At 38.9% G+C, this 12,355-nt stretch overlaps 1 protein-coding gene across 2 annotated transcripts; it reads left to right on the top strand.

The window, feature by feature from the left end:
* Positions 1-1,554: 1,554 nt before the first annotated feature.
* LOC103712367 lies at positions 1,555-6,379 on the top strand. 2 transcript variants are annotated; one of them, XM_008798870.3, is made up of 4 exons: positions 1,555-1,943; positions 4,598-4,801; positions 5,580-5,640; positions 5,718-6,379. In XM_008798870.3, exons 2-4 carry the CDS (start codon positions 4,608-4,610, stop codon positions 6,015-6,017), a joined length of 555 nt encoding a protein of 184 aa, XP_008797092.2. In that variant the 5' UTR covers positions 1,555-1,943; positions 4,598-4,607; the 3' UTR covers positions 6,018-6,379. The 2 variants fall into 2 exon arrangements, with proteins under 2 accessions (XP_008797092.2, XP_008797093.2); XM_008798871.4 differs by having other exon boundaries at positions 5,733-6,348.
* Positions 6,380-12,355: the final 5,976 nt, after the last annotated feature.

A 12,355-nucleotide genomic window follows, 5' to 3' on the forward strand; every position in this document is an offset into this window, starting at 1 on the left:
AAAAACCAACACCCACTAAAATATAAAACCTAATAACTACTAAGGGATAAGGATAACTACTTAAAAAAAAATAAATAAGCCTAATAAAATTAGGAATAAAATCTTAAAATCATTAAAACTAATAACCAACTAAACAAAAATATTAATAAAATTAGAACTTAACAATGGGAGTCCGAAAAATTATGAGCATTGCTTAGACCTCTGCATAGTTTTTTTTTTTTATAATTTTGATTTCACAAATAATCAAATACAATGCCTGCACTACAAACTCGGATATTTATGGCTTGCATGCGGTGACCATTGTGCATCAAGAAACAACAATATTTGCACATGGTGAACCTTATTTATGCCTTCCACCGCTGGAAATAAAGTTTGCGTCCAATGTCAACGACTTCGAACCAGCCCAAGCCACCAATAATTGCGGGATGAGAAGCCCACCGGAACATTGATACTGCATGATCTACGGATCGGACGGTGGAGATCAGAGCCCGACAGAGATCGCCCCAAAAGATCCAAACGACGGGCGCCAGTCTGGCGCTCGCTCAAATCTCACGTCGCCAGTTGACACGCGGCGACAGGATCTGCCATTCTCTCTCCTTCTTCTTTATCGTACACAGCGGTCGCAATCGGTGCACATATTTATTCCCGATTAAAGACAGCGGGACTTGTCCAACTACCACGACTCCACGGTGAAAAGTTGACAACAGAGATGGTTCGTCCGTCTGATCATGATCATACGGTGTCGAACATGAGAAAGATTACGTTGGGGAAAGGGTCGGGAGGGATTTAGATGGCGAATCGGAGGACGGGGAAGGCTCGGGAGAGTGGGTCCCCTCATTTGACGGCCATGATCAAGCCTAATCGCAAAGCGAGGGAAGCGGTAAATAAAGAAATAATTAAAAAGGGAAATAAAAAAGATGGTGGTAGAAATCATAGTACGTGACCAGGCGCGTGGACGGTCAGCGCGAGTATCGGTGCTTCCATGAAAAGAAAAGGACGCTTTTCCCTTTTTCGGACCTAAATCGGATGATTAATTTAATAAAAAACACTTCCCGCGTTTTACAATCCAGTGACCTCCAGTGCGCTTACCGCTATTTAATTACAGATATCTTCCATTTTTTCCCTTTAAATTTTGTGTCATAAAAGTTAGGAATTAAAGCAGGAAAATGTACGCATTGGACTTACCAAATTTGTTGAGGCTTATCAACTTGTTCGTATTTTATTTTGATATTTTTTTAAGAAAATGGATGCTTAGATATAGTGAAAACATAAGGCAAATACGGTGACTGACTACTTACTTTTACCGCAGTGGATATATATCAATAAATATACATATATTTTTTTAGAAGATAGATAAGAAAAAGAAAGGCGCGGACGGACGGGTCGAAACTCCCTCGAGTTTCCCGGCATTAAAATGTAAATACAAAAAAATAACAGCTGTCATCCACGGCGAACGAGGGTCAGGAGAGAGAAACGGGAACGAGAAATACCGGATCGAGGGAAAAACTAATTAATAATAAAACCCTCGATTAATATGGGATTAGGACACGTCGTAATCTCCGCTTAGATCGGGGATTACTCGAGGCTTTCGACCCTCCCCCGCGTTAAAAGGCGGTGAGAGTCGCCCGCCGGGGGCTCTCGCCGTCTCTTGCGGAGGGGACGACCGAGAGACTGAGTAAAGAAGGGGGAGGGAGGTGAGGAAGCGCCTTGCTCTTTTCTCTCTCTCTCCCTCTCGCTATATCCTGTACGCTCTCTCTCGCCTTTGGGTGCGTCTCCTCCGCCTCATCACTCGGCCGCCGGCGGTCCCGGCCCGGATGTGAGGAAATCTTTTTCTTTTCCCCCTCAGTTGGTCGTTCTGGAGGGCGATCGAGTGATAGATCGCGAGATTTTGAAGATCTGGGGGCAGATCTGTGAGCCAAGGCTTTTCGGGCGAGGTATATCTGGTAAGGACCGAAGATATCGATGGAAGTACCGCTGTTTCTTGAATTCATCGATGCTTCTCTTGAATGCGGTGCTTTTGTTTTTGGATTTGTGGATTTTGTCGGAGAAACCGAGATTTTCTTTTAAAGCTCCAAATTTGATTTATTTTTCTCGTCGTACGGGTCGTGGTGGTGGCTTGAACTTATTCTTGCTTTTGCGATTCCTGGTTTGCACAGTTGTTCGGGGCCACCCGTTCCCCGTCTTGCACGACTATTTTCTGGATCGGTGTTATTTCATCTTAGTGAACCTTTGGTTGGGAGTGATCTGAACCGATGTTTTGCCAAGCTTATCGTAAAGGCTTGAACTTTTTCTTATTCTCTTGTATAATTGTATATACGAGCTTGGTGGCTATTAGCTTACGATTATGGTATATATTTTTGGTGCATTTGCTGACAGATCAACGTGAATGTAATTTTAAGTTTGTTGGTCGTCTCTGGATTTAGTTCTGTCGATTCTTTGGGTTGCATTTTGGTTTAATTGTTTGGTGTTGCACCTGATCGTTGGATCTTCGAGCAAGCATTGTTTAATTACAAGGAGACAGCATGTTAATTGAATCAGAGCTGTTTGTTTAGATTATGAGATATATAACTCGATCTTAGTGATTCTAAGCACGGAATTGTAGTTTTCTTTTCAAAATTGTGTTTTTTCCTCCCCTGGTCTTGGCGGTGAATCTGTTCTTCTTCTATTTTACTCGCTCCTGATAAGTATTCTTTCCCTGTAGCTAGGTTCACGACATGATTGTTCTAAGTGTTCTATCCATTTTGGTGAGGTTAACTTTTTTCTTGAAAGACCTGATCTCTTGTCTGCGCCTCTCCCATATTGACGGTTGGGTTACTGTTCTTCTTTTGGCTGTCCTGGTCTTCGAGGAGGCAGATATCTCTAGTAACATGTCCACTGACAGCTCGTAGCATATAGTATACCCGTACTTGCTGGGTTTCTCTGACATTTAGTTCTCTTGGTCTTAGTGGCAATTCTGCTTGAGTGTTGGGATAGTTTTTGGTCAGTTTGTTGGTGTTGTGGCTGATCCTTGGATATTCTAGTTTTGTTGCAACTGCTTTCTATTTCGTTTACTTTGATCATTACAATTTGTTTTTTGGATGCTGTTATGAGCGTGCAAACACTAGAAAAATCAAGAAAAGAAATCTTTTTGAAGTTATTGTTCCTGAATCAAGGTGCAAGGTGAAGCTTTGCAACTTATTTTCTGGTGTTTCTGGAATTGAAAGCTACCTGGAAGTGATTATTTTGTTAAATTCTTTACTTTTTCTTAGAACTCCTATGTACATATCCATGTACTTTCATTGGAAGCTGCAGATGCTTATCTACATCCATTGCCTTTCTACAATTGTTATGCACTGATACTTCAGCTCAACTATGCTTGCCCTTCGTGTGGCTTTGCAGTTTTATGTTAGGGTAATCCTAGCGGGCCTATTTAGCATGTGTTTTAGTATAGGTTTTTGAAAAATGATCGAGAACATGCATTCTAGTCATCTACCTGTCGAGAAATAACTCCTTTCTTAGTTTGGGATTCTTCTGTAAGCACTCCACCCCGCAGGTATTGCATATAATGATCTCGCTCCAGTCCTCTTCTTCGTGTCAATAGCATTGCCTGTTTCTTCTGAAGCTCGGCCAGCTTATTTTGTTTGGACAATCTCTGATCTATAATGTATGGCTTTGGAAAGTTGATGAATCAAAGCACCTGAAGCCCAAACAGATTGGGTAATGCGTGTTGCTGGTCATCGTTATTCACATCAAAACATGGCTGGCAGATCGCTAGAGCCATTCTTGGAATATTGATTTGCATGGTGGTCATAGTAATGTACAAGTATGGCAGTGGTTGTGCATAACTATTTCTATCAATGGCGTAAAAACCTCTAATTTTCCCTGATGCTTTGTACAATGTTTTGATGACTTTTATTGGATAGAGATTTCTTCTAGCTCATTTTTTGATTTCTCTTTGTATTTATGAGTGGTTGTCTTTCATTTGTTTGGTCCATTAAAGACAATAGTTCTCTTATGTTAGTCCATTGCACCAGCACAGTTCTACTTGATACTGGTCATGTATTTGATTGACAGTGCTGCGAGGTTGTCTGGTGTTGCTTTTTGGTCATGGTAAAATTGGTATCCCAGTAGGCAAACTTTAGTATCTGTTTTTCATAATTGCGATAGTTGTTATATGTCTACATGTTATTTGGACAAGATGCGGTCGGAGTGGAATTTCTTTGCCTCCTTTTCATCATATTTATTTCTTTTATTTCGTATGCCCCTCGAAATTTCTTCTTTTTTTGTTGATAGAAGTGATTATGTCCATTTGCATATAGTATACGTGTTTTTGTCTAAGAATGCATTCGCACGGATGTTTGTGTTGTCTTGAGCATGTTATATGTTTGATTTCCTTGTATAATTTTCTTATGAATCTTTATTCTCATCATGTTCTCTTCTGGTGAAGGCTTCATCTCAGCAAGTTCTGGCATTCATGTCTAGTTAGTGCATCGTTATATACCCCATTACATTTAAAAGCGGCTTCTTTCTTTTCTTGCTTTGTCTTTTGTTCCTTTTCATAATTATTTTTGCTGTAGTGCTTCATCAATGCATTAAAACTTGATGTTTGATATTGCAGGAGAGTCATAATGGAGCACTGCCCGGTGAGACTCAATACCATGGGCCAACTGTACCCAGAATGCATGTCAGATAGGAAGTCAAGATTTTGGCAAATTGACAACCAATCTATTCCAGGAGAACTCATCTGTCCGCAACCTCGTCGTCCCACTAGGGTCCCTTGTTTCATGGATAATCTCAACAGAATTGGCCCGAAACCAAAGAGGTTAGCTACAACAATCAAGATCGTTTTTCTGGATTCATGGTTTTTGTCTATATTGTCATTGTCGAACTCACAAACTTATCACATTGTTCGTATATGATCGACCATATATATATATATATATATATATATATATATATATATATATATATATATATATATATATATATATATATATATTATTTCATGCGTGGTCCGGCATGGCAGTCTCTCCTTGCATTTTTTGTGGCGTATGATTTTACTGAACCTTTGAAGTTCCCAACCCTGTATCATTGTATAGTCTCTCTGCTATGACAACCGAAGTATTGAGGTCAGATGCCTAATCATTCATGTCACATCTCACTCCAGAATTAGGGAACTTATTGATGTGTTCTAACCAATTGATTGTCATTGCATTTTGCTTTTTAGAACCTGTCTAAAGGACTTGATGATTGCATGTTGTTGCGTGCCTGAATATGGGTAGTGATTTTGTTTTACATGTCAATCATGCTTAACCATAGTTCATGCATACTACCATATACAGCGGCGATCCCATTTGTGTAGAATTGAGTCGTTTGACTTCTTTACTGAGGAGTGCTCTCTTCATTGCTGTGAGCTCTCGTTGTAAAATTGTTGATGAATGAAGCAGTTTGAGCTTTTGAACACTTTACAAACCGTGTACTGTGGTGACATTATATACGCATGGAAGTTTCAAATCAAGCATATCAGACATTGACACCATGAAGAATATTCTCTGTTTATGGTTGTTTTGTTTGCTGATTCTGTTTTATTTTTTTTCCAGCATTTTGCCTGTCCATAGAGGGGATTGTGGTCCGGAGATCCTTGATATTATCTTGAACAAGGTACCCGTCTGCTTCAAAATCATGTAACAGATATTTTAGTCTTAATTTATTAGTTTTCGTATCCAACTTTTTCAAAGTTTGGTCCTTCTCAGGATGATCCTGATGGTGATTCAGACATGAACAACCAAGCAGGCTTCTTCTGTGGCTCGCCGCCTGTGCGCACTAACAACCCAGTAGTCCAAGATGCGAAGTTCGCTAAACAAACTCGAGACTTGGCTTCTCCTTTAGGAAACTCTTTTGGGATAAAGCCAGCAGGGAGAGTCGAGAGAGGCTCCCCATCCTGCGGGTCATCATTTGGAGGGAGCCCCAAAGCAAGAATCGAAGGTTTTGCCTGTGGCAACTCTGAGTCCCACTGTGTAGTCCCTGCTCTCGCTTGACCCATCACAACCCTAACCGGCCCTGCCGCCTGTGCCGCTGTAAATTATTGCCCTAGTTAATGGGCCTTTTTATCAAAGGTGCTGTTTAATCTTTTGGTTAGCCATCCTAGCTGTTGAAACTTTCCAAATGCTAGTTTGGGGGAAGAGAGTTTGCTCCTGTAAATATCCAGGTTTCCATGTATCCAGAATTTGTCTGTACGAATGAGTCTGCTACCCGAGGTTTGTTTAAGTTGGAGGCTGGATTCGGTTGCATTCAGATGTAAAAGTGTAAATAGACTTCTTTTAATTTCTTTTTTGTTGTGTGTGTGTGTGTGAATCCTTAGTTCTAGTCCTATCAATAGCAACTACTTCTATTCATCTCATTTGGTTCTTAGTTTTGTATTTTTTGGTTACATCTGCGGTTTACATTAGTCTTGCTTGAGTATTGCCATTTAAGTTAAAAAAATAATAATATGGTGATGGAGAAACAGATACAAAATAAGTTTAGAAATTTTTTTTTGGAATGATAAGCATTAAAAAAGGTAACTCAATCGGTGACCAGTAGATCATCCGCTTTTAGATGAGGGTGAGATTCAGGTGCTGCTGAGAGAGTCTTTTTCTTTTTGAACCAATGGCAATTTCATTTTCCGGTATCCGTCTTCGCTCCGACTGTGGCGGCCCGGAGGAACCGACTCCGGTCGGCGAGGCGGCTCTTCCGATCCTTTCGGAAAAGCTCCGCTCTCTAGTCTCTTACTCGCCGGCTCTCTTGTCGCTTCGAGCACCTTCTCCGGCGCACGTGTCCCCATTCTGTTCCCTCCACGTGTCCGACCTCCACTCTCCTCGGGCCACCTTGTCTCCTTTATAGGCTCCACCCATCATTCCCGTCCCTTCTAGAAGCCATAAGCAAAGAACCGATTCGTTCCCATCCTCGCTGCTTTCTTCTCTTGTTCTTGTATTCCATCTCTTCGATCGCTCTCGATCATCCTCCATGGCTTCAAGGATGGCAGTGAGTCCGCTCGCTTTTGTGCTCTTCATGCATGCACTTTGCGTTGCTGTTCTTTTCTTTCAAAGAGCCGTAATTAAACCGTAGCTTTCTATGTTCGCAAGAACATGTGGAGATCCCTCGCGCATGCTCGGCGATTCACCACGTCGACGGCGCCCAAGATGAAGGCCTTCACTCCAACTGCAAATGATTTCTTGGGCCGACATCCTGCCTCCAAACCAACGTCTAATTTCTCCCCTCTCTCTCTCTCTCTCTCTCTCTATTTTATTTATTTATTTATGAAATAAAAGCCGGATGAGTATATAGTAGCAGGGGGGAGTTTGTGCCGGTGTACGTGGCGGTGTGGCTGATAGCGTTATCGGCGTCGTTCGGGCTGTACACGGCGAAGCACGAGCTGCTGTACGAGCCGAACGTGCTGGTGAGCAAGAAGAAGAGAGAGACGATGCCGGAGGTAGAAGACCCCGACTGGGCCGCCGCCGAGGCCGACCGATTCGTCCGCAAATCCGTCTTCCGCAGGGTCGCCCACCTACAGAACTTGGACGCCGTCCGGGCCGGCATCTCCGATCCCACCCGGGCCAATGACCGCCCCGCCTCTTACGTCGCGTACGTATGATGGATTAATAATATCTCGTGTGCATAAAATTATGGACAAAATATAAGGGGCTTGCGTGGTAGAGTTAATTTCAGAGGCTAGAAAAATGGGGGCTAATGGCGACAAATGATGAAGGCTAGATTAGAATCCATCCTTACTTAAATATATGATGATGTCGGCACAACCGGCCCAATCACTGCGTTGACTTGGATTGCTATTTTATAAATTTGGGTTCGATTTTGGGCTCAAAATCCGCATTGACTTCAGAACTTCCTTTTTTTTTTTGTTTTTTGTTTTTGGGCAGTCCCTCCTCAGCTATTATGGGGGAACAATAATATACAAGATCAGAGAGTTAGGTCGTTGTTCTTTAGCTCTTTACAATAAGTCATTATTAATTAGTTTTTTTCATTCTTTTCAGGCCAAAGAAAGTGGAGACGCTGAAGTCGGTTGGGGTGGACCCTCGAAGCCATTAAGAAGACTGGCCGATCCTTAGGCTGAGCTGTATTGAAAGTATTCACCTTTGTAAATCTGGTGTTATGTTCATGGCTTGCTTACTGAAGAAATGGTCGATTCCTTCCTTTCGAAGTGTCTTAAGGGGAGAGGGGACCTGCTATTTGTTCCTATTGGGTTCGCTCTTTCAATCCTGTTTTTTATTGTAAATAAGTAATAATACAATCAATTCTGTACGGATATATTGCGAGCTTTGTTTTTTCTTTCTTCCTTTTGGATCAGTTTAGTTTGCGGGAAAATTTGTCATATTTTTTTTTGGAAAATTGATGTTTAGGCATATGATGTTAAAAATAATTTGATTATTGTATTGAAAGAAAAGATGCCAGGACTAAGTCATTAGCATGTAATGCTAGAAGGCAGTCGCGCCCCAAAGCCGTAGATCATATCAAAATAATGATAATTTTTTAAAAAATATTTAATTAAAAGTTTATTTAAATAATTTTAATAAAGTGACATAAGTTGATTTTACTAATTATTAATATAAATTAAATAAAATATTTTAATTAGTTTAACTAAAATTTTAACAACCGAAAGTCTAATAATTGAAAGTAGTTTTAAAAAATTTAGTGCATTCTTTAAGTCTCGAGCAATTATTTATATTTGAAAAATAGAAAAAAATATAATAATGAGTTGTACTAGCTCAGTAAGCAACATAATATTTTAAAATAGAGTCTAAGCATGCTAAAGAATAAGTTAAAAAGCAAAATATTGATTAAAAAATAAATTAATAATAAATATTTTTTTTGAAGTATACTATTATTTTCATCAAGAAATACCAAAAATCCAACAACAGCTATTGTCACGTAACCTAGTGGCGTGGGTCAAAATACGCAAAATATCAAACACTACTACTATTAACCATCAGTGGTATAATGTCCAAATACTACGATTTTAATCACTAGTGGTCGGTGTCGAAATCAGTTTTTCAAATTATAAGTCGACAGGGTCAACAAATAATGTTCATTGGTAGAGCCAGATCATAGCCGTACTGAGAATATATATATATATTAAACAAATTTTATAATTTGCCCAATCATATTTCCTAAATTTCATAACATAACATATAACATAATTTAAAATAATTACTATTATAGAAATAACATGCGTGGCCGTTTAACCAAGTGTAAAATAGATATCATAATCAAATTTAATAAACTAATTATTATTTTACCGAAAATTCGGAAAATACATTTTGAAGTATTAGGTTACTTACATCTTTTCACTTTAAAACCTTATTTCAGATAGGCAGGTCTGATTCACCTATTTTAATATTATTAAAATATCATTAATTTTATTATTATTTTTAGAAGTCAAACAAAATTAAAAAATAATATACTATTGAAGATACGATCTCATGCCCAAATCAGAATGGATGAAAGGTAATGTCAATCAAGCGACGGGACTCGACTGCAGGGTCGGTTTGAACAACGTGAACTAAATTGATCAAGATGAGGTATGATTTAGATGACTCAATAAAAGTTAATAGTAACCAAATTCCAAAGTACCTCTTACGACGTGTATGTATGATAGATTAATAATATTTCGTGTGCATAAAATTATAGAAAAAATAATGCTTGCATTGCAGCGTTAATTTCAGATGCTAGAAAATCATAGGGGTCATTATTAATAGACACACGCAGATTGGCAGATACAAAGTGATGCCATTATTTCTATCACATAAATTGGGGCTAATGGCTACAAATTGATGATGGCTAGATTAGAATCCATCCATATTTGGATATATGATGATGTCAGCACGAACCGGGCCAATCACTGGGTTGACTTGGGTTGCTATTTTATAAATTTGGGTACCATTTTGGGCTAAAAATCCACATTGACTTTAGTTTTTTTTTTAAAAAAAAATTTTTAATTTTTTTTTTGGGGGCCCCCTCTCCAGCTATTATTAAGGAACAATAAATAATATACAAGATCAGAGAGTTAGGTCGTCGTTATTTAGCTCTTCACAATAAGTCATTATTAATTAGTTTTTTCATTCTTTACAGGCCAAAGAAAGTGGGGACGCTTAGTTTGCAGGAAATTTTTTTAATAATTCGATTATTGTACCGGAAGAAAAGGTACCAGGACTACGTCATTAGCATGTACACCTGAGATGCACGGAACGAGGCTTAATGCTAGGACTGCAGGGAATGAAAAAAAAATATAATCCATTTTTTTTAAAGTTAATCCAACCGATGATGCTTTAGGTTTTCATTAATTAGTTAGTAATAATATATATTGTTAAGTATAACTATGTGTGTTAAGAATCAAATATTAAAATGTCTTCTTGATAAAGTTTACATGTATTAGTGGTCTGATTAGATAAAACCCGAACTGATGAAATAGATATTATATCTGGTTCAGCTATAGAAATGGACTAGGTTTGGAATTATGTTCTTTATCTGATTAAACTATGAATCGAATTGTGGTTATGTCATTAGGATGTAAGCAAGGGAAAAATGGAGAGCTTGATGTAACATATGTGTCGTAGTTTATCGGACTTTTGCCTTACGCATGCGATTGAAGTCTTCTTTTTCTTTCTTGTGAGGTGGCGCGGTTCAGTGGATCTCACTTACACATCTCCCAACCCCGAGTACTGCCGGATTTGCTCATGTCATACCCAGGTTCATGTAGTTTCTAAGCTTAATTCTCACCGTACTTCATTGAGGCGAGGTCATTAGTTTTTAAAATGGGAAAAGAAGGATAAAATACGACTTGCTGGATTCCATGACATCATATCCTCATAACACTTCTACTAAGAGCTGCCATATTGTCAATGCTGGATGTAGGATCAAACAACGTTGCTCGCACGCACACATAAGAGTTTTAATTTATTTATTTTCGAGAGATGACGGGGAAGAAGGCGATCGAGTGCTCGACTCCGGATCTAAGTTTGTCCGGTGTTCAGGTATACTGAAATACGAAGACTTCGTCGTAGGTTCAAAAAAATATCTTGAGGAGTAGGTCAGATAGGAGGAAAAAAAAGAAAGAAAACAAGCCATATGTGAAGGCAGCGTTGAGAATAGAGATTTCGTGTAGTTCAAGACTTCAAGTTCTTGAGTTAGTTTAATGAGCCAAATACTTTACGCACGCAAAAGTGAGAGCAACCCAAAATAATTGTCCTCTGTGTTGTACTACGTGAATACTCCATTTAGATAGCAACCTTGCTGCATTTCAACGGGGAGCCAAAGTTCCAGCCAATGCATAGAGACAAGTCCAAAGTATTAAAGAAGATTATCTTTTCTCGCAGCATGTTCAAAGGTGCATATAATTTAATGAAAGATATCATGAAGACATCAGCCTGAAGAGAGAGCTTGCAAGCGCGCATCTACCAGCTTTTTTTTCATCCGTTAGGAAGAGAGTAGGAAATCCATTGCAAGTCACAAATCATTACTTACAGCAATAAAGAACATTTATGATATATATATATATGAGAATATTCTAGAGCGCTATATGATATTCCAACCTGACAACAACGAAGAGTAAGACCTGGCTTTAATAATTGCATCAGAATAACCGGAATAATGCATTATAAAAACTAAAAATATCCTTCAATGAAAGAGACTGGAATGTATGGTCAACTTGACATAGTAGTACTAGCTTGCAGCTCATTCATCAGGCATCAAAATAATGTTAGTCTCCTCAAATCGATGAGGGCATAAATTCCTCCTCCTCCAGTGCAGAATGGAACTTCATGTAGGTATATCATACTTAAACAACAATTCAACGAGAGAACTTCAATAATTTATGATATTTCAAACAATAATCACTGACATGAAGAGCACGCGACTGCTGGTGACAGGCTGCTGAAATTTTGTCTTTCTTGTAGAGAAATGGTGCATGAATAATTGTGTTTAGTTCAACGGAGCATAATAATCTAATTGATCGACAACAAACGGCGAGCATCTTTTGGATGTCATACATCAATAATGTTACTAAACAACAAGTGGAACACCAATAATAGAAATGCATGCATAAGACTATTAGTTAGTTAAATTGTCAAACTTCACTACTTCCATACCAGCCAACTAAAGATCTGGTTCGAATTTAAGCTTGTCAAGAAAGTACAAGGTTACACCAATTACCAGAAAGACTACCTACCATAGTAGCTTAAGGTGGCTTAGGGTTCTATATTGCTTCGAAGGGAAAAAGGTATTCAGCATGATAATAGTATATATGTACATTGCTTTGAGGGGAAAAAGGATGGATGGTTGCAGACTTATTTTACAACTGGGTTAACAAATGCATGGGATGCAT

This window comes from Phoenix dactylifera, chromosome 14 (assembly GCF_009389715.1).
Source record: "Phoenix dactylifera cultivar Barhee BC4 chromosome 14, palm_55x_up_171113_PBpolish2nd_filt_p, whole genome shotgun sequence".
Classification (NCBI taxonomy): Eukaryota; Viridiplantae; Streptophyta; class Magnoliopsida; order Arecales; family Arecaceae; genus Phoenix; species Phoenix dactylifera.

Bases quoted from the DNA above. Each gene is read 5' to 3' on its own strand.
- LOC103712367 (XM_008798870.3), top strand. From the start codon at position 4,608: ATGGAGCACTGCCCGGTGAGACTCAATACCATGGGCCAACTGTACCCA. The intron at 4,802-5,579 runs GTTAGCTACAAC...TTTTTTTTCCAG, and splicing joins ATTGGCCCGAAACCAAAGAG to CATTTTGCCTGTCCATAGAG. The intron at 5,641-5,717 runs GTACCCGTCTGC...ACTTTTTCAAAG, and splicing joins TTGATATTATCTTGAACAAG to TTTGGTCCTTCTCAGGATGA.